The sequence below is a fragment of the Excalfactoria chinensis genome, chromosome 28 (genome assembly GCF_039878825.1).
Source record: "Excalfactoria chinensis isolate bCotChi1 chromosome 28, bCotChi1.hap2, whole genome shotgun sequence".
Taxonomy (NCBI): Eukaryota; Metazoa; Chordata; class Aves; order Galliformes; family Phasianidae; genus Excalfactoria; species Excalfactoria chinensis.
Window position 1 is genome coordinate 609,228 of NC_092852.1, and position 23,268 is coordinate 632,495.

The window sequence follows — 23,268 nt, forward strand, 5'->3', positions numbered from 1 at the left end:
AGAAGTTAGCAGAGAAGGGGCAGTAGCTGGGACTTTGCATGACCTCCCAAGCAGATTCAAAACTGAACCCCATACACAGGCTCTGGTTGCTGATGTCTGCAGAGTCCCACGGGAGCTGGTCTTCCTGCTGGTAGTGCCTGCTTGCCCAGCTGAGCCACCAGAGCAAGTTTGCAGCTGGGCCTCCTTGGCTGAAAGCTGTCTTAAAGAGCTTGCAGCATGTGAATGCTGGTACAAACAGGGCCTGGTCTGAGCTGCAAAGTCTCAATCACTGATGTGACCTTCTTTCTGTTTCCCTTGCTTTCTCAGCCTGCATCTGCCTGTGGCATCATGGCTGTGCTCTGGACAAACTTGCCTTTCCAAGCCTCAGATTACCTCCCATGCTTGTAAGAGGAATGTCCCCCTCTCTGCTGAGACCTGCTGGAGGTTAGCACAGCCATAGATCACAGTTCACGCTCCCCTCCTGTCAGCTCTGAGTTGTCTTTTTTGTGTCCTCAGCTTTAGGCTGAGCTTCTGCTTCTCCCAGTGTTTTTTTGCTCTGGGTTCCCACAGGCTTTCACTGCCAGCAGGTGATGATGTTGCTCTGTTAATGGTGCGTGCATATGGTGGGGAAAATGGGTCAGGAGGTGCTGGGGAATGAGCAGCACCACAGTTTGGATTTGTACCTTCCAGGGAACAAAACGTTGCCCTCCCCCACATGCTGACCCCCACTCTCTCTTGCCCCCATATCGGAGCTCTGTCCTCCTGTAGGGCTGCGCAGGATTATATAGGGGCAAACACCAAATAGCCAACCCAGTTTCCATTTTGTTTCTGGTAAAGCTTCTTCCAGACCCATGACAGCCTTGTGGAAACGCAGGTATTTGGGTGGGGAGTGCATTGAAGCAGCAGCTGCTGTGAGTCCCTGGCATGCCTGGAGGTGGAGGCGTGGGACCTATTGGCACTCCCACCCCATAAGCCCAAGGGCAGTGAGCTGACACAACTCTCCTGGAATCTGTCCCACTCTAACCAGGATTGTTGGCAGGCAGGTACCGAATCTTGGCAGCACAACAAGAGAACTCTGGTTTCTCTGAAATTCCTGGGCTCGTTTGGTCAGGGTGCTGGCATGCAGAGCCAGGGCAGAGCTGGCACGTGGTATGGCTGCAGCAGAGCAGTAGGGCCTGGAGATGGACTGAGGGCTGGCAGCTCAGGGTCTTTCCTGTATCCCTTGCAGCTGGTAGCAGCTTTAGGTCCGGATGGGGTTTTTAAATGTACTTAATTTTGTCACTAATCTCTAAGTGGTGGTCCAAATTTGTCCTTTGTTTCTTCTCTCAGGGATGCAATGTCGTACCAGGACTGGGAGCCATTGGGTTAGTAGGCTGTCAGTCTCATCTCACCAGTTCTGGCAGTGCTGGGGATCCCACCAGTGACTGGGAAATGCATGGAGCTCCTCTAAACCAAAGGTAGGCTGAGGGCATCCCAAAGCTGCAGTTCCCTTAGCAGGTTTGCACAGGCACTGCTGTCTCCCAGGCACTATTTGGGAGGTAGAGACCCTAGGGCTGCAAGCAGGGCACAGCTGGAGGTGGAAACGGCTGGCTGTGGGACAGAGCAAGAAGTCTGTGATGGTGCATGACTGGGAATAAGTGGAGGAAAGGTGGGATTTGTGAGATGCAACGACTCTGTTGGGGCAGCCCTCCCCCGCAGCAGTCAAACCGAGCTCATTCTCAAGCAGTCTGAAGGGTTGCAGGAGAGGAAAGCCCTGACCGTGCGCTGTGCCCCATGGTGGATTCATGCAGGGCAGAATTCCCCTGCCTTGTGCCAGGTTGGAGACTCTGTCTCCTTGCCCTGCTTCAGGTAAAGCTTGGCTTGCCTGCCTGAGGAGGCAGGGCGTGGGAAGGGGAGGGTGGGCCTTGGCAAACTGGGCATGGTTCAGGTGTTTGCCTTCTTCCTGGATTGGCCATGAAGAGAAGAACTTGGCCTTATATGGTCAAAAAAGCCCATGCCGGCGGCGCTCCTCCCTGTGAAGAGACACGTGGAGAGGTGTGGATGGGCTGATGGGGTCAGGCGTGTTTTCCTCCACCCTCTCCTGCTCTCTCCTCCCTTCTCCAGATACCTTGGAGACAATTATGGCATTTGCTTTGCAGCCAAATGTGGCCGATTCCTGGTGAAGAGGCTGCTTCCCCCAGCGGGTGCTGCTGGTTTTGTGTGCCCCCGAGAGCTGAGGGGTGATGGATGGGCACAACATGATGCCTGTGGTCAGGGTTGAGTATTTCATCAAGCTGAGGTATCTGGGAAGATGGTAGTAGTGGTACAAATCACTGCCTCTCTGCTGCTTAAACCTCTTTTCTGCTTGTTTAAGTGCCTGCTGGAGTGTTTGGTTAGGAAAACTAAACTATAGAGCAGCCCCCCTCCCCAAAGAGAGACCACATAATTGATCCTGTCTTAGGTTGCAGATGAAGATGCGTGGGAGAAACTGAGGCACAGTCCAAGATCATACAGGAAGAAATATCTATCACAGTTCCTTTGCACAGGATTAAGGGGACAGGCTGGGAAGTGAGCCTGGGGGATCTGCCTTTCTCCCCTTATCTTGCACACCGTGTCTTGGAGTTGCTCAGGCAGATTAAAGTGGACTGGAGATTGGAGGGAGCTTATGGGCACCAGCTGCATGTGGGAGCCTTGTTCCTGCAGAGCAGGTGGGCTGAAGGTTGCTTGTCCGATGGAAAGCTTGTTTTTAACTCTTGATGAGGTTATTTTAGTGATTGCTGGTGAGCTTTAGCCCCATGGCAGACCTCAGTGGCTCAGTTTCCCTTTATAACCACTGTGATACCCCCACGAAGTGTCCAGGGAGAGATGCTGACTGTGCTTTGTACTGTTTCTTGCAACCTGAGAGCTGTTTTCACTCTCCTGGGAGGCTGGGCATGCTGGAAGGAGAGGGTTGTTTGGCTGTTGCAGTGCTTGGAAGCCTCCGAGTCCTTTGGAAGCTCTTGCAATGGTATCGTCTGCCCAGGAGAGGGAGCCTGGAGCTCACACTTGGGTCCTCCCCAGCCCAGGAGGCGGTGGCTGAGCATTCAGTGCCCTTAGATGTGGTCTGAGGCTCAGGCACTGCCCAGGTGGAAAACAGCAGAGGAGCCCTGTTGCTTCCCCCTGTCTGTTCCAGCTCGTCTCTTGGACTCTGTCCCAGTTGCTGTTGTGCAGACGCAGATATTTGCCTGCTGATCCTCCCTGCCAGAGTCTGCACCACCAGCGCTGGCTCTGCTCCTGCTTTCAGCACACAGCGTTATCGATCCCTGGGTTTTGCCCCTGGGCTTTGTCTCACAACTGGGCCATGTCCTGGATATCTGATGTCTCCTTTCCCCATGCTGGAGTAGACGCTTCAATCTTTGGCTCCAGACAGAGTTTGAGATGATCTTTAAGAAACCTCTTGCTGTTGAAAGTGATGTGGCTTTACCTGGATGTGGCTGTGCTTTGGACTGTGCACACAGCTGGCCAGCTAATGAGGTTGAACTTGCCTTTTTTTTTCCCCAGCAGCAGCTAAATCTGGTGGCCACAGCATTAACTGCTGTGCTCACTCAGCTTTATTCCCCTTTTAGGGCTGTCTGCTGCCGCCCCAAAAGGAATTGTAAGAGCCTGAGTTGATGGTACTGCCCTGTATTCCTTCAGTATTCAAGTATTCCCCTTTGCTGGGGAAAGAAAGCTGCAGAACTTCCCCATGGAATGTAACAGCTGCTTTTGGGGTGCAGGCCATTTCTCTGCTGTAACAGGAATTAGCCCTAAGGAAGGGATCGGTCCTTGAGATAAAATCAGCACTTAAGGGATAGCACGGTGGAGGAGAAAGACTGATAGATGCATAGATAGGGGTGTCCCAAAGGTATGGAGCCATCTTGGGCATAACTCAGCTCCCATCAGAGGAATACAGGAATTACCTTGCTGCCTCAAATCGTTTTCTCAGTGCTCTATATTTCGGTTTTCCCATCGTAAGGGGAAACTGAGGCACACAGCAGCGAAGTAAGTGAGATGGTAAGCTGGGGTCAATCTAACAGCTGCCCCTTTTCTACCTAGTAGTCCTGCTTCCAAACACTCTTTATGCAGGACTGAGCTGCTGCTGAGCTCCTGCCCTCCCCAGCCTTGCTATGAGCGCGGTCCCAAACACCCCATTGGGAGTGCTGAGCATCCTTCTGTTCAGGTTTCACCCTGAACAACACCAGCTTTGTCTCCTTCCAGTCTCACCCTGCCTTCCCAGGGCCCTGGGCTGCTCAGAGCCCTCATTCATTCCTCTCCTGGGCTCTGTGTACCTTTGCTGTCACGCGCCCTTGCACAAACCCAGCATTGTTCCTTCTCCTGGAAGGGCTGTGCTGGGTCCTACCTCCAGGGGAAGCTCTGTGCTCAAGTTCCATCTCCTCCTGAGCTGGCAAGCTCACCCCACCTGTGGCTCTCCCCTTTCCCCACCCCTACAAGCCTGGCTGTTGAGGAAGGAATTGCCATTTCAGGTGGGTTGGGGTAAGAAATGTAGAGAGAACCAGGAATACAATGCTGTCCGTGTGTCACTCAGGACTTTATTATAACTCTGGAGAGCAGGTGTTCTGGTTACATAGATGCTACAGTCGTTGTCTACCCTACAGAAACATGGAAACGCTGCACTGTGCTCCATGGAGATGCACCATGAGACTGTTAACAGCTCCCGTGAACTCAGGTGGGGCTCCGTGGCAGTGATTGAGGTCAGAGCCTGGCCTCATAAAGCAATACTGCAGGGCTCTTCCTGTGTCGGTGTGTGTAAGAAGGATGTAGCAGTGCCTGTACTGAGGCCAGGAGTGCAGCTACAGAGTTGGCTTTGGTGCATCGCAGCTGGTTTGCATGAGCTGGGGTCAGCCAGGTAAGGTAAAAGCCACTAGAGAAGTTCAATAAATACAAAGACAAGTCCTGCTTGTTTTAGTTAGATGGGAACCAGAGACTATCCCATTTCTAGGACATAGCACCATTGCATGTGAAGTCTGGAGCGCCTTTATGTGCAACAGGCAGAGATGCTCTCTGTTAGAAAGAGGTGGCTTATCAGAATGAAAGCTGAAGGAGTTTTAGCTTTAGTGGCATGGGAGAGAATGAAGGCATGGAGCTGCCTTCCATTGAAAGCCACATCAGTGAGCACCTCTTGGACACCCTCAGAACAGAGACAGATCAGAAAGAATGGTTTTGTAATACTGGTCAAATGGCTGGGCTGTTAGCTGCTGTGTGAAGAGCTTGTGTGATAATACTTTCCCCTCCTGGCAAGCTTCCTATAGATAGATCTCAATGGTTATGAATGCAGATCCTCTCTAAAAACAGACCTAGAGAGGAAGAAGGTGTCAGTATGGGTTCATACAAGAGGGGTTTTAAAACCTTGGGTTGGCTTCTGCTTGAAACTGGTAACAGAGATATTAACTGGGATGCTGTGAAGATAAAAGGGACAGCCTGGAGTGGATTCCCATCCTTTCAGCCTTTGGACATTGGCTTGAGTTCAGGAGAAAGTGCTCTGGCCTCATTAGCCTACAGGTGCCAGTGGGTCTGGTTTGTGCTGTGGGGCTCTGTTTCTCCTAGGAGCATTCTTCAGTGAGCAGGGAGCTGAGCTTTGGCCGGGCACTGTAGGTGTAGGGATCTGCTTCAGGTGCTGCCAGGTTGTTACTGTGGCTTCTGGAGGGCAGAGATTTTGTGCTGCCTCCATTCAGCTTCATCTCACCATTGGCACTGCCTGTCCCCCTGGCAAACAGCTTGGAGTTCCTTAAGGTGCTGGCAGAAACTGCTGGGGCAGGGGGAGATAAAAGGGGGTGAGCTTAGAAATGTTTTATTTCCGCTTTATTTTGTGCGAATAAAATAACTTACGGTGCTTTGGTCTGGAGTGGACGGTACTGATGACTGTGGGTATTGGTGACTCCATGCTGTGAACATGAGGAGAGAATGGGAAGATGTGTGTTAATAACTGCAGTTCCAGAAAGGTGTGAATGAGCTGGAGTTTGGCTTATGAGAGATGGGCTGCATGGGCAGAGCTCAGTGCATGGTTGGGTTGGGAGGGCTGACTCAACAGCATCTGGGCAAAGCAGCGTTAGAGAAGTGCTGGTGCTTTTCAGTCTGAAGGGTTAAAGGAAAAGTTCAGAGCAAGAAACAGGGCTGAGCTGTGTGGGGACTTCTGGGGTTTGCTCTTTCCTTGATCAGTGCTTCAATAGCAGACTCAAAGCATGGGGTGTCTGCTTTCTCCCTAGGTGTTTGTGTGCATCCCTCCCACTGCTCAGGCGCAGAGAAGCCCACCTCACCTGCTTTCCTCTCCTTCCACCAGCTTCCTGTAGGTGAGGATCTCCAAGTCCAGGGCCAGCTTGATGTTCATCAGCTCCTGATACTCTTTCACCAGGTGAGCCATATCCTCCTTGCTCTTCTGGAGGGCTTCTTCTAGCTTGACCAGTTTGGCTTTGGCATCCTTGAGGGCCGTCTCCCCGTGCTCTCCTGTTTCTTTGATATTCTCCTCTAAGTACAAGCACTGGTGTTACAACAGGAGAGAAAGTAACAAAGGTGTTAGGTGTGCTGGAGTTTAAATCTACCTGTCAGAGCTTTGTCACCCAGCCCAGGACACACCTGGCTTTTTTGGGACACGATGCAGGACCTCAGCTTCTGGATTTGGATGTTCAGGTCTGCAATCTCCCGTCGGCTGTCAAGGAGGTGACCCCCATAGGTGGCTGACTGTGTGTTCCCTTCGTTCAGCTGCAGGGAAGATGGAAGTGAGGGTTATCTCTTGCTCCTCTGCTGTAGCAAAGGAATCTAGTAAGTTTCCCACTGCCTCTGGGGAGAAATGTCTAAATAGGGGAAGAAATAGCTGGTATGTGGAAGGATCTAGGGCTTGTTCTTATATTGTCTTCTGGCTGTATTGTAGGCATGGGACACACTGTCCAATGGTGTTCACCACGTTGTTGCTTGCTCTATTTGGAGGAGGCACCAGTGGAGAATCATTTGCATCCTAAGTGGGCCAAGTTACCACTAGGCAGTGACCTTGCCTTCCCCAGTTGGTGCTGTGGAGAGCCTCGGGCTGTGAAACTCCTGATTTACACACACACGAGTTAGAAGGGATTGATCTGGGTTAGCACCCCGTCCTTCCTTCCATCCCCGGGTGTAGTTTGTCTCCCCACATCTTGCTGAGCCTCGTAGTTTCTTTTCCCCTCTTCTCTCCCTCCTCTCCCCATAGCAATCAGATAAGGGGACATACCTTCCTCCTGGTAAGTGCTTCAGCCTCCTCCCAGCTCCGAAGAGCCAGGGCTTCGTACTGAGCCCTCACTTCTTCCACAATTCTGCTCAGGTCGAGTTTACACGTGTTGTCAATTCCCAGTACAACAGAAATGTCCTTAATTTCTGTCAGCAGCTCCTCGAGTTCCTGAATAGCAGAGAAGGGAGATATCAAGTGTTGAGTGAAGCTACTTGCCACAAGACAGCTGAACTCTGGCAGATCTGATGTCCTGAGCCAGGCACACATATGTAGTGTGTGGATGGGGAGACATTGTAGGTTTAATTGAACTACTGGTGATACTTCAGTATCTATTGATGTTCAGATGGTGGGCAAATCTGTGCAAGGCAAGAAATAGGGCGTTGTGAGTGGTTCTGCAGCTGGTGCTTCCAGGAGGTTGATTTTACTCAGCTCTGCTTCAGTATCTACAGAGACAGGGGCTGCCACTTCTGTTGTTACTGTCTGCTTTGTGTCTAGGAAGATAAGGGAGAATGAAGACCCTTCTCTAAACACATCCATTGTCAGCAGAGCTGCTTCTGTATGCTGGAGAAACTCAAACCAGCCTTGGGGAGTGAGAAACAGGCACATACAATCTGCACTATCTCTGAGTGGAGTATTTACTCTTGATGGCTGACTCGGTCACAAAAGGAGTCAGACAATGATGGATGCAGTGAACCTAGAAAAGACCCTTCATCTCTGCCTGTAAACTGATCTACTGGGTAGTTTGTATCCTGACAAGACAGGACCTGATGCCTTGCACCAAGCTGATACTGTACACGTTCCCTTGGCAGCTCCCCCAGCCTCAGACTGTTCCAGCAAAGGTTCACTCCTATCAGTGTCTATGCAGTTTCTTCTGATTCGCACCAATGTGAATGGGAGCAGAATCCGTCTCTCCCCATCTCTGCTTTCATCTCAGTGTTTTTTGTTCTTCCCCTTTGTGCAGCTGCCTCTAATCTCTTAGAGAAACATCTGTACTCCTTGTTTGCCTTCCCTTCCCCTGACTGGGAAACAAAGGGCACCCTGATGTGATTCATGAAGAGAAGGTACCCCGCTGGTCTTACAGAGAACAGGATTATCAGTGTATTTTCTGTGCTTCCTTGTTAACACTTGAGCATGGCAGTAGCTATATGAGAAAGGAGGATGTTAAGGAATAGTCCAGACTGCTGCTGAGAACGGCAACATAGGACCTGGAAGACATCAGACCTGGTATGCTGGGTAGGGTCTGATATCCCACTGCTTCTGAGAACTGCTTTGCACCCGGAGTGATCATTTTAGAGCAGTTCAGGCCTCGTGCTTGGATGTATTCTAGCACAGTTCTGTTGGCGTGCATCTCACTCTGCTTCTCCCTGCCTCGGTTTCCCCACAAAGGGCAGTAGCACTCCCTCTGCCAAGCATTTTAATTGTTTGTATTGGTGGAATTCAGACAAATCATTAGTATTCCCCAAACACTGCCAAGCCTGCTTGGTAGCATTTTACAGGCTCTGAGTAAGTGGCTGAAATCACATTGCTTTGAGGAGATGCAGGCCCTATGGGCTTATTCAGCTGCTGTATCCTTCCTCCTTTTGGTGAAGCAATCTTTCCCAGTTTGGTGCGAATTGGAAACAAAGCCCTTTCTGTATTGGAACTATCTGCAAAAGAAAAAGCCTTTTTTTTTTTTGTTTGGCTTTGCTTGTGTGCCAAGGCTGCCTTCCCAGCTGCGTTTCTACCTGCTCGTAAATGGTTTTCTTCAGGTCCATCAGCTCTTGGAGCCCGCTGAGTTTCACCTCCAGCTCCGTTCTGTGCAAGGTGCTGGCATCTAAATCCTGCAAGAGGTGGATTAACAAACAGTTTGAGTGTATTAATGACTCATTGGAGAAGCCCTTGCTGCTGCCCCATCATCTCCAGTCAGTGTTCTGCCTGCCATGTAGTGCCTGGCACTCATGGAGCTGCTCCAATGAGCACAGAAGCTCCTGTTTGATTTCTGCTCTGCACCTTTTCGTTCCAACGCTTGGTTCTTTTTTGTTCTCTTTCTTCTTTTTCCTTAGTTGAGAGCTTAGGTGGAAGTCTCCAATGGAGGGTGGAGAAGGAAATGGGCAGGGCTGGTCTGTACCCACTCATCTTTTGTTCACCACAGAAAGCTGGGGTTATTGAAAACTGATGCTGGCCACAGAAGTCACCAGAACTGCCCCTACTGGCTGATGACTGCGTCAGGGCAAAACATGCAATTAGCCGTAATGATCATTTGTGGAGAACGTTTCCTCTGCTTAATAATATCCTCCATTCCTACAGCTCGGATTCCTTTTTTATTTAATATTAAGACGGTGCACAAAGCCTCCCATTGGAGCTGATATTCAAATGCAGCTCCTCCTGGGACGGGATGTTTGTGCAGGGTGTGGTTGGTGCAATGTTTTGTGGAAACAAAAGCAAACACATTTATCAATTTTTTTTCAGCCTTTCCCAACCTGTGCTGTCATTCAGAGGGAACGTACAAGGAGGAGGAGGAGCTTTGCCTTGCACGGTCCTGGGTTGCAGCATGGCTCTGCCTGACCCCTATGCTCCTGCTATGAGCTGTGGGGCTTTTCTATACCCACAAGTGGCCTGGACTCTCTTATACTCTCCCTGTTGAAATGGCGACCTTGTTCACCACGCTGCTGTCTTCCTCAAGGCCTTACTACCCTACAAAACCTCTGTGGTATGAGGGCTCTGGTGCTCCTGGGCAGCTCTGGACTGTCCTGGCTGAATCTGGATCACATTGCCTCTCCCAGGCTGTTCTGTGATTGCAAGGCTGGTGTACAAAGCTCCTCTTGTCACTCACCTTCTTGAGCTCCATGAAGGTGTATTCCATGCCACTGCACAGGCGAATCTCATCCTCATATCTAAAGAGAGGGGAAGAAAGCAGTCAGGTGCTTTAGTTTGTCTTGCTGGCCCCCCCAAAAAAGCATTGGCATATAGGCTTTCTGCTTTTACTGTCTCATCCTGCCCCATCCTTCAGAAGGAGTGAGATATCTTAGGTGTGAGCATCTGGACAAGGGAGAGGGCAACAAGCTGCCAGGTGCCACATGGCAGCCATTCCATGGGCAGATAGAGGTGGGACAAGGGGACAACTCACCCTCTTTGCCTGTTCTTATAAGGCTAGGCAGCATGGCTAGCAAGATTTACCTGTCTGGTTTTTCTGCTCTATAGCTGGAATGTTAGCTGTGTTGCCAGTAACTATGTACCAAGCTTAATTACAGCCTGCCACTCTTCCTTCATCCTCATTGCATCTCAGCCCAATCCCAGTCTGTCCCAGCCTGCCAAAGCAGCTTCAATGCATTGCCGGGCGCTGACATAATCTCCCATGTGGAGCAAACAACGCTCCTGACTGAAAGGGGAGCAGGCCAAGCCAGCCCGACGCGCTCACCGCACGGCTCCAGAGGGACCTGGCAGCCAGGAGGTGACTCACATGGAGATGGAACCTTCTACAAACACATCACAGCGTTTATCTCCTTCAAGGTAATCCTCAAGCAATCATGCATAAAGGTATAAATCCATCCTATCTCGCTTTTAGCAGCTTTTGAGATGGGCGTCTGGTCGCCTTGGGCTCCTTCTGGAGTCAGTGGAACAAAATGAGAATTGAGCTGAATCTCAGGCAAGGCTACGTTCCCCTCTGGATGTGCCTTCAAGGCTGTCTAAGGGTAAAGATACAGCGGTGGGATGGATCTGAGCCCAGCAGCATGGAGCTGCATCAGTGTGTCTCCAGCAGAGCAAGAAAAATGGGGTAGGGAGCAGCTGAAAAACCAGCTGTAAAGGTTGAAGGTGGAGGACTGGCAGTGTTAGGGGGGAACCTGGTTATCACAAACCCTGGTTTTCACACCTGGCCCCTCTGAAAGCTGTTTACACCATATTTTCCTGCAGTGTTTCTCCAGAGTTGCTCAGCACATGCAAAAATTCTGCGCCTTCTCATTCAAATGGATTTTTGCATGTGCAAATCGCACGTGGGGAGCTGAAGCAAACTCTGGGCAGTCACCCCTACTTGAGCGTGTCTCAGTTTTGACATGATTTCCTAAAGAAGCAGCATTTGAGACCCTGTGTCAGACTTTAACCCTCTCCATCCTATTCTGTCTTTAGAACCATGGCTACAGGTAGCAACACTGCTCAAAGGCAACCTAAGGAGGTTGGAAGAAGTGGAAGCATCCCAGCTAGCTCAGTCTCCTGTGTGTGTTTTTACAAAGCTGTCCTGAATAGTGGGGGAAAAAAAGAGACAAATTAGGGTCCTCCTGAGGATGCTGACAGGCAGATTTCAAATGACCTGTTGGGCAGCAGCCTGCTTGCCTGGCCACTGTGTGCACAGAGCTCTATTGGGTGCCACAGCAGGGACAAGCTGATACCCATATAAAGCTGGTAGTGGAGTTCCTACCTTTTGCTTCTCCCAAAGTATTTCCCCTGGGAAAATAAACCTCGACAGGAGCTGGAAACCTCCAAGATTTGCATGGATTAAGCAGCTCGTTTACTCCAGGGAGAAAAAACAACTGGGCAGAGGCAGCCTTCTTGACTTGGCAGGACTCAGCAGAGCTGCTGTGGGTTAGCATGGGGCTGAACTGCCTGGGGAAGCTCAGCAGAAGCAGCAGTGCTCTCCCCATGGATCACCAATGGCTGAGGGCAGCACAATAGGCTGTTTCTGCAGCAGAAATCCACCTGGATTTTTGCTGCCTGATATTACTGTGTGTATTTGCATGCTGTGCTTTTATCCCCTGCGTGGTGGGTGGGATGAGGGGAAATACACAGCCTGTTTGCATGCGTATATCCACCCTTAAGAAATCAGGTTGAGAAATAACAACATGAAGTGTCAGACATGAGCAATCAGTAAGTTAATTAGAGTATAAATAGGAGTACCAGCAGAGCACACACATGTGGCTGATCTGATGTCCTAATTCCTTGGACAGGAATTCCATCAGCTCGAGTGAACTTAACTGCTTCCCTATTCTATCTGTCCATTAGGTCTGTCTGGATACCTCTATGGAGGTATCAGTCTTTCCCCTGATCTGCAGACGTGTTGAGCAGCTGGCTTAATCAAAGCCTGCAAAGATCACTGAGATCCCTGGGCTAAGCACTCTGGAGAAGGATGCCGTCATTATTCACACATCAGGAAGAGGTGTGGGCTGTTATTTCAGATGTCTGTCAATGCCAGCAGAAGGGTTGGCCCTCAGCTTTGTTGTTCTATTTTGACAGTGCCCACAGGTGGGTCCTCCTCACTGCAAATCAGCATGGAAGTACCAGAGATCCTGTACAGGCAAATGGGTGTAACTGGAAGGGAAAGTATCTAATTGTGGATTCATCTGTGTGGTATGCAAATAACACCGATAATAAGAAAAGCATTGTCTTCTTAAATGAGCCGTGGTGCATCTCAGATGTTATCTGAGGATCTCAAAGCTGTTGACAAAAGCAGCAATAAGCCCTCTGCAGCCTGTCCTCTCCAACTGCCATCAGCCTCAGTAAGTTCTATCCAGAGTTTTTCCGAGTGAGAATTTGACCTTTTGGTGAAAACAGAACCTTGCTTTAATTTCTGTGGGGAGGAGGAGGAAAAGAGAGGCAGTTTGTTAATGCTAAGGGGCCCAGATCCATAGATGGGTCTGGGGAGAAGGCTTTGATTTGTGATAACAGCATGGAGAATAACTAATTCTTTTACTGGCCATCATTCCTTGTAGTGTTGTTTCCTGTGCTCTGACCTCAGATACCCCCATACTTTCTGTAGGTTACTTTCACCTCTACTTAAGAAGAGGGTAGGAAGCCAGCTTCTCCAATACCCTGTCTTCTTTTTCTCTCTGGGAATGGCATCCTGGCTGCTTCCAATCAGTGCCACACAATCCTTGTCCCACAGCTTAACCAGCATCTTGCAAACATTTCCCCCCCCCCCCCAATATATGGAGCCACATCAGATACCTACTTGCTTCGGAAGTTATCCATGGTGCTCAGGACCTCCGTCAACTCCGACTCGAGATTTTCCTGCTCGTAGTTGAGTGCCTGCATCTCTTGATTCATTTTGCTCATGTACTGATCGTAGATGGCCTTCATGTCTGATTCGGAGACGGAATTGTCTTGATCCTTCAAGAAGTTCCACCGTGTCGTCAGGATCTTATTCTGTTGCTCCAAGCATTGGACCTGCCGAAGAGATCGCAGAGAACTCAGTAATTCTGAGAGCACAGCAAAATGCCTCTGGTCTGGAGACCTCTGCAGCAATGAAACGCTGCTGGGCTCAGCTGAGGTCTCCAAGTAAGAGCAAGAAATACCCTAAAGATTTGGGGCTGAGGATGGAAGGTTGAAGGGGGGCTACAAGATGTCCATAGACATCAAGTCACCAGCCTGGTGACTGGCTGCTTTGGCCTGGCCTCAAAACAGCATCACGCTGTGTATGTGTGTGTGTGCACATGCGTGAGGCCAGGCAGCTCAATGGCATGAGGAAGTGGCCACTGGGGCCACCAGTAGCCAATTGGGCCATTTGTTCTTCCCATCTGAGGCATCTTCAGGATTGCATCCTTCAGCGGGACTGTGGTCAGTGGGGCTGGGATCGAACTGTGGAGCTGGACATAGAGAACAGCCTCTCATTTTATGGCAGCTTCCCCATTCATTGCTAGGACAGCCAACGTTTGCATTGGCTGCTGATCCAAGTCTCTCCCCTGGCTCTCAAATGAAGTCTTGTTTCCTGACCTCGCTCCTGATGGTTTGTTGCTCTTTTTTCTTTACCTAAATCTCTAGCTTTCACCCTGTTCCCAAACCATACCCACCCATTGGGCTGAACTGCTCTCATCCGTGAGCTTTGGCAGCAGAAGAATCACCCAATTTGAGCCTCATTTCCTGGAAGAATAAATGCAGAAATGACCAAAGCTTGGACATTGGAAGCCTCTTCATCTGAGCTGCTCAGGGCGAAGGCAGAGCTTCAGGCAGGGATTCCATCACTTGGCTGTTGACTGTCTCCCACTTACACCTATCTGGATCAAATGGAAAGGCAATGCTAGCAGATCTGGAACAGCCTGCTGGAAACCCATCAGCAGCAAACTCCTGCAGTTATTGTTGTCAATTATGCGAGAAATTAGCAGCTTGGGCTTCAGACCATCTGAATTCCTGATTAAAAAGGCAAGTTCTCTGCGACGAGGAAGCGTCATTAACTTTCTTCTGGAATGAAGGCCCGGGGCAGGTGGCTGAAATTTCCCACTTATGTGCCACTTGAAGCTGCAGCCTTCAAAGCTAACTGCAGAAGCTGCAGGTGCTGAAGTCAAAGCCACTTAACTAAGGAGGGTTATTTGTATCTTCTATCCATCAGGCCCTGTAATGCACACTTATCAGCAGGTCACCAGGTTGGGTTTATCGGGAAATCTCGAGGCTGTCACTTCTTCCATCTCCATTTGTGTGGAACAGGCTGGTGCCTGTGGTCAGGCTCACGTACATTCTGTCACTGTGTGGTCTTCTCCCATCTCCCCTGCCCCCATCCTCTCACCCAAGGTCTGGTTTCTGAGCAGGGCTCGGTGCACACACGCACCCCTCAACCTCATGTTCTGGGTGGCTGAAGGACCAAGGCAGCAGCACATGCAACACATCACTCTCCAGGTGATTTCCAAACCGCTTGTTCTCCAAATCCAGACCAAGATCAGTGCTTAGGAAAGCAGAGCTGCAGAGGCTGCTATGTTCCTCTGTGCAGGGTCAGCCCCTGGCACTGCTGTACGCTGTTGGCACGTGGCGGTGTGGTGGGTGCACAGCTCTTCGTTGGGATGGATCCCCACCCTCACCTCCTTCCCAGCACGAGGTCAGGTCCTCTTAGAGGTTGACTTAAAGAAAATAGGACCGAAAGAAAAAGAATCCCAAGCTGTAGTAGCTTGGCATTGAGCGCCGGTATTGTAGACTGCAGTGAAGCAATCCTAGGAGATTACCATCTGTTTACAGAGCACCAGGGCTTTGCAGAAACCTGCCTTGGCTGGATGAGTTGTTTTCCTTTGAGAAAAATCTTCTGCCTTCTCATGGCTCTTTGAGAGATGAAAGCGACACTTTCTTGGCTGAGCGTGCAACCCCTCGTCGTGCAAACCACAGGGGAAGGAGGTGGGTGGGGGGTATCCCTTGCCCACCATGCAGCTACAAAGATGAATTTCCAGCTGTCTCTTTGCAGCCAGGGAGGAATTGGAGCAGCCACTGTAGTCAGCATTACTGCCCATGGCCACATGTCCATTGCAGGACCAAGGCCTGCTTCATCCAGCTCTGTCCTCTGGCCACATCCCTGCTGCCCAGGCAGGACGATCCCTATCCCTGTTGTGCTGCCCAGGGTGACCAGCACAGCACAGGAGAAGCACAGGCTGCTGACCACAGCCATGGCCCAGCTTCACCTAGAGGCGATAGTAGCCCTTGTGCTAAGAGATAGCACTGAAGGAATATCTAATTGGGTAATTAGTCTCACATTCAGAGCCTGGCAGCGGCTCACTGAAGGCCTTCATGAGCCTCCTGGCAGTGTCTGCATCCACTTCCCCACCACCATCACCACCTCCACCACCCCCATCCCCACACTGCGGCAGCCCCCCGTACCTTCTCAATCAGGGTCACAAACTGGTTGTTGAGCAGCTTGATGTCCTCCTTCTCTTGTTCCCTCACAGCATGAAAGTCGGTGTCGATGTCGAGATGCACGGGAGGCAGGAGCCTGCCATCAATGGAGAGGTAAGAGGAGCTCTGGTACCCACCATCTCCATGCAGGGTCCCACAGCTGGGGCTGGTCACACTGCTGGGACTGCAGCTACCCAGGCTCTCCGGGGATGTGCTGCCTGTTCTGCCTCGGCTCATCCTCCCCGATGCCTCCCAGGAGCAGAGGGAGCCACTGCTGAATGCTTTGCAGGGGTTAGTCATGCTCAGCTCGTGGCTCTGCAGCTCAAGGGGAGGAGAAAGGAGGATAAAGAAAGAAAAAAAGAGGTGAAGTTTTCTTGCTGCTGCTGCCTCAAAGGTAAGGAGAGCAGTGGCACGTTGAGCAGCTTGGGCAGCAAACTCCTGTCTCCTCAGCTCGTGGGTTGGCTAATAAATTACAAGCACCTGTTCTCCTATGTTCATTAAACGGAGGAGGGTGTAACCGTTGATGTAATCCAGATCAACCTGTTGGCTTCTCGTTTCTCTCTCTGTGTTTTTTTTTTTTTCCCTTCCCTCTCTCTGTACCCTCCTTTCTTTAGGAGCTTGTTTGTGTGGTGAGGGCATAGGCATTCACAGCAAAAACAAATCACTCCCAGGTAATTCGCTGGGCCCTGAGCAGCTGCTTTCCTCATCCTTAAATGGTGAAGAAAGCAAGCAAAGGAGCTGGGCTGCAGCAGGCGGGGAGTGCAGCACTGAGTAGGGCTGCAATTGTGCACCTGGGTTATGGAACCTGGGCTCATCCCTCTTGGGTTTCCAGCCAAAGGAATTGTGGCTTTTTTTTTTGTTTTCCTAATAGAATAAAGGAGCTGAGAAAATCATAAAGGAAGGCTCTGAGTTTGCTAAGGGTGGGTGTTTGGAGAATGCTTCTTGAGCCCGTTGGGGTTAGAGGTGCTTGTGGTCTTCTGTTGGCCGCAGAGAGATGCTCTGAGTGTTTTTAGGGGTGGCAGGTCTGCTTTGGGGACCTCTCAGTGCAGGGGGGTGAGAGTCACTGAGGTTATTTGATCCGACAGAAACGCAGACATTCAAAATAGACCCAGTTTGGATCCCAGAAGGGCTCGTGCCCCTCTTTGACACCCGCGTGTCCCAAAAGCCCTTTAAAAGCAAATTCTGGAGACACCAAAAAACCACTTTCTTTTAATAAATTCTAGCCTGCCAAGGTGGCACGCCCTGAAGTACTTGTTTGGACCTAGGAATAAACCAGCATTGGACACTGCTAACTTGAATGTGTTTTTCTGCTTTAACGTGGTTTCTCGTGTGAAAAACGAGGACAGGACAACTTCCTCTGCTTTATTAACACTGTGATGCTTTCAGAAAAGGGGATGGTCTTCTCTGGCCAAAAGGTGGAATTTCCATTCTGTGGGAAAGCTGCCGCTTTATGGGCTGGTTGGAAGGCGAGCTGGGACTTTCCCCACCGAGTGAAGTGGGAGAAAGCTTGGGTCTGTCACAGACTTGCTCCAACAAGACCAGTGTCTGACGGGGGTGCAGTTTCGGTCTTGTGGAAGACTTCATAAAGAAGCTGACCCATTCCAGTAGGATTTAACCTTCCTACAAGCACGGTTTTAATATCTGGCCAAGGACATCCTTTGCCCAACAGCGCATCCATCTGATGCTTCCTTGGGTGATCCACTTGAATATCGAGTCCCTCATTTGATGGGTCCTTGTCAACCTTTCCAGCTTAATCCTGGTGATCTGAAGGATTAAAAGGACGCTTATGGCTGGGAGGTGACAAAGCTCGTGGCTCTTGCAAGGTGAGGTGAGGTATCTGCCTCATCGCGGACTGCTTGTGGCTTTGTGGTTGCAGGCACATGGATGTTCCTGATTAGCATCAGGCCATGGGGTCACCTGGCAGGTTCTTTGCTTCATCTGGTGCTGAGCGCCGTTGTGATGGCTCCTAGGAATGATCACTCCAAGGGGAAAGAGGTGGTTCCATTGTTGGTTCCATTTAACAGCGGCTTGGAGCTGGGCTGGATGTTAGCATGCTTCTGTTTTGCAATGTCCCGGGAAGGGCTGCTGCAGAGAAAGCACTGCTGCTCGTTGCATCAGCAGCCACATCTCCCTGAGCATCTGTTCCTACTGCTTTCTCCTCCACGCATCAATTCTTTCTTTCCCCCATTCTCTTTACATTGAAATGACATTTCTAACACTGGATCCAACCTAAGTGTGTATCTGTTTTGGCTGAAATGGCTTCATCCAGCATGGAAGGATTGGGAACTAAAACAAAACGCTGTGACCAGATTTAATTGTAATACATCACTTGGTGCCCTTTGAGTCCTGCTTTCTGCAGAGGGCCACGTCCTATATCCTTTATCCCCTCCATCAGGTGTTGCTCAGGTGCTGAAGGATGCTGAAGGAAAATGGTTGAGGATTAAAGCTGACTTTTCTGCTTGGGAAAAGTGAGGTGGAAAGCTATTTTCCAGTGGCAGCAATGGGGCTTCTCCATTCTGAGATGAGCAGTAAAGCTCTGACTCCTTCCAGAAGGATGGGTAGAGTTTTCCATAACCTTCTACAGCAAATATTTGCTTTCTAACCTCACTTTTCTAGGTGCCAGGCTCCTGTTCTCCCTCCTATTAAGCAGTAGGGTGAGATAGGGACCAAAGCTTGCACCTTTATGGAAAGGCACTGCTGGATCCCAGGGAACCCTAATTTCAGTCTAACCAAGGCAATGCTCAGCAGCCTCTCTCGATCCTCAGATGCTGCTGCTTGCTTTTTGGGTGTTCTTAATGCAGTGACCTGCTACCCTGTGATGTCCTTCCAAGGATGGAGAATGGAGATTTGCTTTGCACGGTGGCAGCCAAAGCCTTGCTGCATGCTTCTCTCCCTTGCTGTCCTCCCTGCCCTATGGGAGAGGCAGTGCTGAGTCAGGCTGTTTCTCCTCTTCCTGCTGATGTTCTTGATGCTCCTCCTCGGCCAGGTATTTGGTTCAATTTGGAGCTTGCTCTCCAAAACCTGGCTTTGAGATCAGGTGCCAGCCTTCTTGGCTGCATGGCAAAACAAGCTGAAAGAGGATGGGAGAATAGAGGGGAGTGTCAGCGAGATGGAGGATGTGATGAAAGCTTTGGCCACCTCCAGGCAAACTGCTGTGTCCTCCTGCTCCCATGGTGGTATTCCTGGTCCTGCTCCTGATCCATCCAAAGATGCTGAGTGGTCTGAGGATCCCCCCGTTGTGGGGACATCTGGAGCAAGGCAATGAATTCCTGGAGTCTGCAGTGTGGTTGTTTGGTAGGTTGAGGTTTGAGGGTGGAATGGGGTGACTTAAACCACAGCAGAGTCACTTGGGGATGCTTAAACCTCTGTGCAGACATACCTGGAGTTCCCTCAGTGCATGGAGGTTTATCCCAGCTGTTTGAAAAGGCACCTTGTAGGGTTACTGGCTCAATAAGTATATGCACAGAAGAATAATTCGTTTATCAAAGCTCCCTAAGTAATTGCTGTTCATTAAGTATGGCTAATGTATGAAGCATAAGCAGCAAATCAGCGCTTGCCTCGAGGAATCAGAGCGATTAGGGTTAAGCAAGGCAAGGACAGGGCTGTGGGGCTGAGGAGGTAATGAGTGGGTCAGCAGGACGCGTTTGGGCCACACCGGGCACGCGAGGAGCGTCTGCAGTGGGAGCTGTGTGTGTTCAGCCCAGTGACACATTGCAAGGGAATGGCTGATACTGCGGCCATGGGGCAGAGCAGCTGCAGTTCCTGGTTCTGGAGCTGGGGTTGGTCCACCAAGATATAAGAAAAGAAGAAGAGAGACTCTAATTGCCTGTGTTATAATTGGCTGCTGGGTCTTGTCTCAGCTGCTTGGAGGCTGCAGTAGGCTTTGGGGGTGGATTTAGGGCTGCAGCAGGCAATGAGGGGGTCAATGTGGGGCTGCAGGCCAGCAGTGGAGCTGGGTTTGTGGTGGGGGGGTTTGATCCCCATGGGAGATGGAGGTGAGGGGAGGTGCTGCCGCTGTGTCATACACACTGGGATTGGACACTGAGGTTGAAGAGAGGATTTCACCCTATAATGGGGCTTGGTAATGGCTAAAGCTGCTCTCCAGCCTGCCCCAGCTCCTCTCCTTCCCCCTCTATCCACTTGTCCAGTATCGCATTTCCATTCTCACCTTCCCCTTTCAGTCCTTTCTGTGCCTGCCCAAAGCTGTCCATGTCCCCTTCCTCCTTCCAGCCCTCTGCCCTCTTCTCCTCTCTGATTTCTGCCTTTATTGCAGGAGCAGAAGCTCTTGGTGCCATCAAAATCGCTTCCCCCCAGAAGAGACGTCACCTGCAAAGAATTTACAGGAGGTTCTGGGAGGCAGGACGGGACGTGCTCAGTCTGCTTTGCACTCAGGAAGGCTTCCAGCCCATCTGCTGCTCACGTAGCTCCCAGGAAATTTCAGGTAGTGAAAAAAGGAATAAAATAGGACTAATTAAGTGGTGGTGACATCACTCATTTCTGCTCCGGTGCTGCAGCCTCTTCCCTTCCCACAGCGGTTGGGTGATACCGTCTGTGCCCGAGGCTCTCCCCCAAGCAGCTGCATCCTGTCATCTCCAGCATAAAGGGGTTTGGTTTCATCTTAGAAACCGCTGCTTTTGCTATCAGGTGAAGTCTGTGAGCCTGCTTGTCTCCTTTGCTGTGCAGCCCAGCTTGTCCCAGTGTCTTTCAGCCCACTCCTAAGCTGCGCTGAGAACCTGAAGGTTGCCTGGCTCTATATAACCCCGTCCTGTTATTTGGCAAATGGTTTCTCTTTTCTTTGTCCCTGCATGTCAAAAGAACGTGAATGAGACACACAGTGCAAGGATTTACTGCTTGGTGTTTCTCAATCCACACTTGGGCAAGTGAGTTCGTTCCTTTTAAGCAGCACCCAGCATCCACCGCTCTGATTACGATCTGCCTCTGTGCTCTTGTGTCACTTTTAATTAGGCACTTTGTTTTTTGCATTGTGTGTCATTCTCACATGGTTTGCAGCATAAATGATGATGTATTGTGTTTCAGTGGGTACTGCGAGCCTTCAGCTGGTAATGAGGTTCTGAGGATATTTATGAGGCCGTGTACCTGTTTTGCAACGTTTAGGTTTTGAGGCTAAAATACACAGGGATCTTTACTGGGAGACAGAAGGCACCCAAGGCATCACGGTGGTAGCTGGTAGGTGGGCGTTTGCATTGGGAATTGCAGAAACCTGCTGTTTTGCCCCAAAATGGGGATCAATGGCTGTGATCAGAACAATCCCAGCCAGCTGCAGCTTCTCCCTTAAAGTCAGCATTGCAGAAGCGAGCTCAGAAATTCAAAGCAAAGCCAAAATACCCCGATGGCACCGAGGTAGGACGGCTTTGGAGGACGCCTTGTCTCTCTGCAAGATGCAACCCTGCACTGCACGAGAGCTGCACAACACAGCGTGCTCAGCTGCAGCTCAGCACTGCATTGCTGCAAGGGGCAGTCGCTGCAGGCATGGCTTTGGGGCTGGGTTACCCCCTGGGCTTTCCTCTTGGCACTTCAGCATGCTGTCAAAAGCCGACATGTCTGCAGATCTGGCAGTGAGCAGCGTGTGTCCATAGCACAGCTCAGCAGGTTTGTGACATGCGTGTTGCACAGACCCAAGTGAGCACAGCCTCAGCTTCAAGAGGACAGTTAGGATGCACGTGCAGCAGCCCCGTGTGTCTGCACGTGTTTGCATTTGTCAGGACTGGGCTGGCCCAGGAGGAAGCTTGTGATCCTGGTGAAATCTGGTACGCGATCTGATTCACCCCAAGTTTAATTCCTGAGGTTAAATTCTACCTGGCTGATTCATGCCTGGTGAACACAGGAAGCTGGGAGCCTGGCCCTGCCTTGCATGGCCCTTAAGGTGTCTTTATTTTGGCTGAAATTCTCTGCAACCTTTTTGCTGCAGCCGAGGGACCGTGGAGCCCACAGTGTCTGCAGGAGTGGAGCATGGTCAGCATCACGGGGAGCAGTCTCACTCCTCGCACATATGGAATAGCTCTTCCTTTTGGCCCATTCCTGCTCGGCTGCTCTCCTCCCTCGTGGTCCTCATGTGCTGATGGATGGGGGTGGTTTGGGGTTTGCCAGGGGGTGTAGGGAGGAGGCTGGGTGGGTTTGGGTCTGGAGGAGCTGATTCTGAGCAGCAGCTCCGGCTCTGTACAGTGTTGCTGGACCTGATCTTCCCTCCCCTCCTACAGACCTGGTGTGAGACAGCGTGGGCACAGGGGAGATAATTCTGATCCTAATTACTATTGTCACCGCCTAATAATGCATTGATTATGGCGCTGTGTGACGCCCTGCCTCACCCTCTGCTGCCATCAGCACCAGGGCTGGGCTCTGTAGGGTCCAAGGCTGCTGGTCCTGCACTTTGCTCTTAATGGAAAACATGAGACCCGGCCCCCAGCTGCAAAAGAACCAGAGGAAGGGAGGGAAAAGGGATGCACCTTCCTTTTGGAGTTCATTGGGAAGCTGCCACTTGGGAGTGCTGGGTTAAAAGCAGAGTGTCGTTATGCAGGGGGTTTGTTTTCTGGGGGATAAACTGCAGCATAGATATATATAAATACCTCCCCAGCACAACAGCGGGCAGGTGGGAAGCACTGAGCCCAAATCCTAGGAATTTCTGTGCACTCAATACTAGGAAAAAGCACTTATAACCCTCTGAGAGCTGAACTGGCCCCTCTGTAGGCAAAGGTTATCGTCTCATCTCCGCGATTACAGCCGTAATAAAACACTCATAACCAATTAATCATTTCAACGTTATTTACCTTTGTCTTTCAGCTGTGACTCATCCGTGGGGAGATCCTACCCCTCCCTTTTGCCCAGCCCCCTCTCCCCACCCTTTGCCGACTGCTTTCTGCTCCTCTGCCTTTCACAAAGCGTCTCTGATGTTCCGAGAATTGGGCTGCAAGCTCCATAAACCCAACTGCTGCAAACTGCCCTCTGGAACAGCACGGTCGGCCTCAGATCTGATGGAGCTTTTGCAGCCTTTCATCCCAAAGACTGAAGCACAAGCTGATGCGATGATGCTTAGGGAGCGGAGGGAGGTGGTGCAGATCTGCCTCTCCCACGGACTTCCTGCCTCCACGACGGCTTATCTGGAAGATACTGCGTGCAGATTTGTGTTGCTCTTCGTTATTTTTCTTCCTTAGGAGGGTTCGTTAGGCAACAAGTCTGTTTGGACAGCTTTGATTTTGCAAAAGGTTTCGGAATTCATAATTGGGGCCAGAGGCTGCTGAGCGGCTTTGTTCCGTGAAGCCACGGGGGTGCAAATGGTTGTTTGTCTTGTGGCAGCTATTAAGACACCCAGTCGTTGTCCTTAATTACGTTGTGCCAAGGGCTGTACAAACAAAGGTGCATGAGGATGGCTGTCACTTTTGGGTGCTCGGTGCTTTGGGAGTCCTTAATCCCTCCTGAACCCGGAGGTGGAGGATCAGTTGCTGTCAGCTGGCGTTGTGCCGTTGGCTCTGCCCAAGCTGTGTCTGAAGCAGCATTTTGATAAGGGC

The 23,268-nt window shown here is 50.7% G+C and overlaps 1 protein-coding gene across 1 annotated transcript in view; it reads left to right on the forward strand.

The window, feature by feature from the left end:
• LOC140263243 (keratin, type II cytoskeletal cochleal-like) overlaps positions 1-23,268 on the forward strand; it is a 44,608-nt gene that overhangs the window by 8,810 nt on the left and 12,530 nt on the right. Inside the window, 3 exon segments of the mRNA XM_072358062.1 lie at positions 6,201-6,346; positions 15,799-15,859; positions 20,019-20,186. Coding sequence (XP_072214163.1) covers positions 6,201-6,346; positions 15,799-15,859; positions 20,019-20,186 — 375 coding nt within the window.